Source organism: Diabrotica undecimpunctata, chromosome 6 (assembly GCF_040954645.1).
Source record: "Diabrotica undecimpunctata isolate CICGRU chromosome 6, icDiaUnde3, whole genome shotgun sequence".
In the NCBI taxonomy this organism is placed as follows: domain Eukaryota; kingdom Metazoa; phylum Arthropoda; class Insecta; order Coleoptera; family Chrysomelidae; genus Diabrotica; species Diabrotica undecimpunctata.
In genome coordinates, this window is record NC_092808.1 from 138,004,006 (window position 1) to 138,010,798 (window position 6,793).

General features: G+C 34.3%; 1 protein-coding gene across 1 annotated transcript; it reads left to right on the forward strand.

Annotated features, from left to right (window-relative positions):
• Positions 1-32: 32 nt before the first annotated feature.
• On the forward strand, positions 33-1,298 carry LOC140442859 (uncharacterized). The gene is made up of 2 exons (XM_072533824.1): positions 33-495; positions 664-1,298. Exons 1-2 carry the CDS (start codon positions 90-92, stop codon positions 1,071-1,073), a joined length of 816 nt encoding a protein of 271 aa, XP_072389925.1. The 5' UTR covers positions 33-89; the 3' UTR covers positions 1,074-1,298.
• The last annotated feature ends 5,495 nt before the right edge of the window (positions 1,299-6,793 follow it).

A 6,793-nucleotide genomic window follows, 5' to 3' on the forward strand; every position in this document is an offset into this window, starting at 1 on the left:
TCAAGATTTTGGTATAAAATCAGAAACAAAGATTCGGAGGATCATCAGTTCGCTTCCGGTCATCACAAGTGCGGTTGTCATCAGTGAAAATGAGAAAAATTGTGTTAGTGCTGTTTTTTGTGATATGTGCTTATGCACAGGACAGTTTTGAAAATACTGGTGTTAAATTAGCGCTGAAAATATACGACGACTGTTCGAAAAGCGATGGATTATCACCATGTTTAAAGAAAAAAGCTATCACTTTTCTCGACCGACTGAGCCGTATGGATAAATTTTCATTAGTTGATGGTGTTACTGTGCAAAAAGCTACTGATGCTCCCGTTGAAGCACCAGCCCTTACCGAGCAGCAACTGGATGAAACTTTACCTAGATCGTCTGATGCCAAAGATGACGCTCTTACCACTATGCTGTTTGAAAAAGTTGGCAATTTCATTGGATCTAGGTCAATCGAAATAGCTCTTCCCAAGATTCAAACATCAGACTTAATTGAAGAAGGTAACTAATTTTTTGTTAAATTAAAGAAAATTATTTTCTCTTGTTTTAACACTTTGATGTCTTCTATTTTGTTAACCACTATTTTAGTTTTAACCTATAAAAAAAATTAGGGTTTTATGTTTTTCTTGTCTTAATTTTTTGTCTTATGGGGTTATTTTATTGTTATAGGCCGCAAAGGCAGTTTTGGCGGCGGCGGTGGAAACAAAGGTGGCAAGGGAGGCAAAGGTGGCAAAGGAGGCAAGAAAGGAATGATGGGCATGATGATGATGGGAATTGGTGTGAAATTAGCAGCTATGATTCCCTTAGCGATCGCTGGTCTCTTCCTATTGGCAAAGAAGGCTCTCATCATTTCTAAGATCGCACTCCTGATCTCTGGTATTATAGCCGTTAAGAAATTCCTAGCACAAAAACAAGCAGGTGGTAGCAGCGGATGGCAATCGGGAGGAAGCGGCGGCGGATGGCAATCCAGTGGTGGCCATGGAGGCGGTGGTGGCTGGCAAGCAAGCGGCGGTGGTTGGGACAAAAGGTCTTATGAAGCGGCGTCAGATCTTGCATACAGCGCTTACAACCCAAAATAGAGTTAGAAAATCCGTCACTAGGTGATAGTTTGTGTATAAATGTTTGACCCTTTTTTGGGATAACTAATTTTATTGGCAGATTCTTGTCAGTAGAGTTTTTGTTACTGCTAAAATATTTATTTATTATTTGTATTTATTTAATTTATTTTTGAATAATCACGATACCTCAAAGATATACTTTTACCAAAGAGTATGTTTTTTTGTAAAAATAAAAAGATAAAAATATACCTTGGTTTTATTTCTACAGTATTTACAATTGTGGGTCGTAAAATGCAGTCAGACTCTAGTTTTTTAATAAACTATAAAGTAAATAAAAAAAAACAATATCAATACTTAAAGTTTACCAATGTTGTCCGTTGTTATTAGCTTTGTTCATTTTATAATGTTCAAATACAGTGTGTTAAAATAATATTAAAAGAATTTAAAACAATTAAATAAAATTTGGTAATCTTTAGACAGTATGGAAAATGCTCACACCCATCAAGTTATTTAAATTTAATAATTAAATCAAACATTAAATTAATTTTTTTGTAAAAAATTTTTGTTTATTATTTTTGTGTAAAATATTTGAAAACAATTTTTGCAAATCGACACCTGCCATTACAAACCCATTACAAAAGAAAAGATGAAATTGCACAAAATCTTTCACTTTGTTTTGCAGTAAATCGAAATTAGTGCTCTTAGTTTGTACACCATTATTTAAGATGCCTTTAAAATTATCAAATGATGTTGCAGCTTTATGTTTTTAAAGAAAGTGGTAAAGCATGGTTTGTATTTTCTTTTACAGTAATATAATCAGCGTTAAGTTGTTTTGTATTGAAATAATAAATAATTTAGGACTACAACCTTTTTTGTTCCGTGGTACTATATTATTAAAAAACAAAACAACCGTCCTTTGTCCAACCGACATCGTTATCTTTTGTTGTTTTTAAATATTTATAGATAAATGGTAAATAAAAGGTACCCATTCTAGCAATTCGATTAGGTGGTTATATTTTGAACTATCAACTGGAATTAATAATTTATTCTTTATTTGGTCCAATATCTATGGTAAAGGATCATCGAGATAACTTTTTAGATTCCTTTAAAATTGACAGTTTTAAAATTTTCCTGAGAAAATGTTGATTTAGAAAACCTAATGCCAATTTTCAAATGTACAATTTCACGATAGAAAGGGTTCATTTTTCGTGTTCCGTTGCCTATTAATAAATGGACTTATCGATTCTTTGCCCATTTTTTCAAAGTTGAAAAAGTCACTTGTTTTAAGCTCATAAACAATAAGCGGTTTCAAAGAACTGCAGGTCCTTATAAACTGGCCCATTTATGGGCTACAGAAATAGTCATAGTAGCCAGTCTTTTCTTCTTCCTTCCAAACAGTGCATGTATTGTGTCTGCTTCGTTGTGTATATGCCCCTTGAGTAAATATTTATGTACACATATACATACAAAATAAAAAAAAATCGGTTTTGGCCAGAGCAATTTTCTGGCCAAAATGTTACCTCTTATATTGTAGAAGATAAATTTTTTAACCACATTATTATAGCGGAAGCTATCTTGTTGCTACCTCTTTTTGCAATAGACACGTCCCATATGAAGCATGAACCTTCGGCAGTACTTTCATTATAGACTGTAAAATTAGATGTTCATAACTGCTTTAAATATAACGATTTTCCATTAGTTAACATAGTTGTGGGAAGGCAGTTTTGCAAATCCATCATTGTTACGACTTCTTTTAAATTTTGCTTGCATTTTATCTTATCGTGCCTTTTTATCCTGTATCTGTTTTCTGCGTCATTAAAATAATCTGCCTTTATCTTTAAAATAACTTCAACTCCAGTAGAATCTGCCTCTTTTTGCTTATTTTCAAAGCTGTCATAGGTATGACATGTATCAATGTTAGGGGACTTGAAATAAAAGTTGAAGTCGGTAGAAAAGATTTCCCGGTACATACTTTTCTTTACAGCAAGCTTTTTTGCATACTGATCCTTATTTATCGATTTTAAATATAATTTGTACATTATTGTTACGTTTAGTTCTGGATTTAAATATTTTCTTCCAGACCTATTGCAACAATATTGACTTTCAATTTTTGGAAAACAATTTTGGTGTTCCATAACCAATTGTTTTGCCTCTTCTGGAATTTGGTGGTTAGGTACATGATGACTAATTACCAACCCAGCTGCAGCATTAAATTTCTAATCATTTTCCAAGAGATGGCAAGTTTAGTTAAAAAAAATGACTTAAACACTCTTGTTTTAGATCTATTTGAGAGAAGAGTGTAAGTGTAAGAATGCTGTCTTGGGTCCTTTTGATTGTCATTTCTTGAACGTCTTCTGCTAACAGTACCCACATCAACTGCTTGTGCAATAAATTGTCTTCTATGGTCCCAGTCTGTCTGGCTATTTTATAAACTATTAAATATTTGCGTTCTAACATGATCCTGTATATTAGTAGTACATTTAATACATAATCTATTGCACGAGGGACTTACTTTCTTAACTTTTTTTAATTTATTTTTAAAAGCAACATATTTCTTTCCTAATCGTATCTTTTCCTTTGTTACGTTACGTTTCCTAGTTAAAGGCTCCTGCTTCCTCTTTCTAGTTTTCTTTACAACGGTTTCTGTTTTATCTCCCTCATTCACATTAATACGATTATCCCTGTTCAGATTTTTGGAAAGCTCTTCTTCTTCTTTTTGTTTTGGTGCCTTCCTTTATGGATGTTGGCAATTACGTTGGTCCATACAACTTTGTTGACAGCTGCTCTAAATAGATGTATGGTAGTTATTCCTGCCCACTGTCTGATGTTCTTCAACCACGATGTCCTTCTGCGCCCTTGAGATCTTTTGCCTTCTATCTTGCATTGTAAAATTAGTTGAATTAGTTGATACTTCTCATTGCGCATCACATGCCCTCACCACAGAAAGTATGCCATCTTTCTGATTTTCACGATACGCATAATTTCCATATCTTTATTCATACGTTGGATCACGGTGTTGTGTATTGTTCATCTTATTTTCTGTAAGTGGTCCCATTCCTTATTTAGGCTGTATCCAAGGTAAGGAATTTTGTCGATTATTTTCAAGGGTTCATTATAAGCTGTGCATTGGTGCTGTATTACGTCATTTTTACTTACTACAAAAATTTTGTTCTTCTTACAGTTTAATTTCATGCCGTATCTGTCACAGGCTTCCACTACACGGTCTATTAATGTTTGCAGATCCTCCGCATTATCAGCAATCAAAACCGTATCGTCCGCATATCTTAAATTGTTTATGATTTCACCATTGATTTTTATACCTTCTCTTAAACCATCAATCGCTTCCCTGAAGAGCATTTCCGAGTAAGTATTGAACAACGTCGGTGATAAAATGCAGCCTTGACGTACTCCCCGTTTTATCGTGAATTCTTGTGAGGTTTCGTTGTCTACTCGTACAGTTGCCCTTTGCTGTAAGTTGCCCTTTGCTTTTTCAAAGTCTATAAAGCATGCGTAGACTAAACAATTTACGTCTCGAGCTTTTTGTATCAATACTTGTATGGAAAATACGACCTCTCACGTTCCCAGTCCGCTTCTAAACCCAAACTGAACACTGCTACTGTTTTCTACAAGTTTTCTATGCGAAAGTGAATAAGAGAAAGAAGGATTTTTAGTGCATGGCTCATTAAGCATTAAGCTTAATTCTGTAAGCAGAGCACCTAGTAGCATTTACCTTTTTGGAAAGAGGGATGAAGGTGGACACTAGCCAATCTGTAGGAAATTCTGCAGTTTTAGTTTTAGATTTTGTTTAGTAGACTCGTTAGGAGTTTGAGTTGGTTGTTTTCAAATAGTTTCAACATTTCAGCTTGCATGTTATCAGGTGCAGGTGTTTTGTTTTTTAGTCTTTTTATTGCCTATGTTACTTCACTTAGAGTTATTTCTGGTCCTGAACATCCAGAAACACTGACTTCTGTCTCTCGCTCTTCCTTGAATAATTCTTTCATGTGTTGCCTCCATCTTTCAAGAATTCTCTCATTTTCGCAGAGCAGATTGTTGTGCTCGTAGGAAGTTATGACTTCGTGATCCGTTTCCTCCCATTAAGTTTATGAACTTTTTATGTAAGTTAAAAGTGTCATGCTTCTGTTCTAGAGATTCTATTTCTATGCATTGATCTTGTAGCCATGATGCTTTTGCTTCTTTAATCTTTTTCTTAGTGAATTTGTTTATTTTTTTGTACCTTTCCTCATTCTTTTTTCTGTGTTTTCTTCGTTCTTCCATTAGCTCTAATATTTTTTGTCTCGTCCACGGCTGTTTCTTTATATTGTTTTCTGGTTTAAATTTATTATCTACAACTGAATTACAAATATTTTTGACTTTATTTCACATATCATCCACACTTATGTTTTCTTGATTAATATCTGAGATTACCATGCTGTTTATTTTGTTGTTGATCTACTCTTTGACTTATTCTATTGTGGTTTTATCTTTGGACCATCTCTGATGGAGCATCTGCTCCCGAATATGTTTTTGCGGATTTGACGCAATTCTGAAATCGTTTGTTGATAATGGTGTACTGATGAGATATAGTTTTGGAAAACACCTTTCTGTATTCATGTTCTTGAACACAAGTAATGGTTATATTTTCCTCACAATCATCACTGATACTGCTATCATCTGGTTTATATGTTATGGCATCCACAGAGTTCTCAAAATATGTACTACAAGAAAGTGCATCAAATATGTTTTCACTCTCAATTTCTTCATCCACCGAGAAATTTTCATTGGCAATGTCAGAATATCTGCTACAAGAAGGTTTTGCAAATATATTTTTACACTCAGTTTTTTCATCCATAGAGAAATTTCCATTGGCAATATCATTAAATATTACAGGCTTTAACTGACAGTAGGTTTAATTAATCTTCTTCTTCTTCTTCTTTAGCTTTTCCCATTATGAGTTTGCCGTTTTCGTCCTCCACAGCACTCTATTCTCCCAGTCACCTTCTCTGAGGTCTCTATCTATCATATCATTTCCGACGTATGTTTTTCATATTGTAGCAGGTCTTCCTCTCCATCTTCTTCCCGGCGGGTACCAGTTTAATATTCTTTTCGGCCACCTATGCTCTGGCATTATTTGTACATGCCCGTACCACTGCAGGGCTCTGTTTTCCAACTTTTTTATAATTGAGTATTTTACTTGCATTCTGTTCCATATTTCCTCTGTTCATATTCTATCCGCTCTTGTGATTTATAGACATCTTCTCATAAAGTTTAGTTCAACTGTTCTTATTTTCCCTACCCGCTCCATATAGGGTAATATTCATCACTATGCTTTGAAAGATCCTCTTTTTGTTTTCTTTGGTTATAGTGTTGTTCCATATATGGTTCACTCCATGAAGTGCTCTTGTGGCTTGTTTTCCCCGTGCTATTTTCATTTCTATATCTTTCATACAAGTACCATCTCGGCTAATCATTGACCCTAAATACTTAAAAGCCTTACAACTCTTAATAGTCTCTTCTTCTAAACTTAAGTTCAAATCTGCAACCTCGGGTCCAATACAGAAGTATTCGGTCTTGCACATATTTATCTTGAGTCCCCAAAGTTCATATTCTTCCTTTAATTTCCTTATCAAATATATTCCATATCCTCCGTGTCTTGTGCAAAAATGACTTGATCATCTGCGAAAAGTATTGAATGTAATATATTCTCTTGTACTGGTATGCCCATTGTTCCGCATTTTCTATAC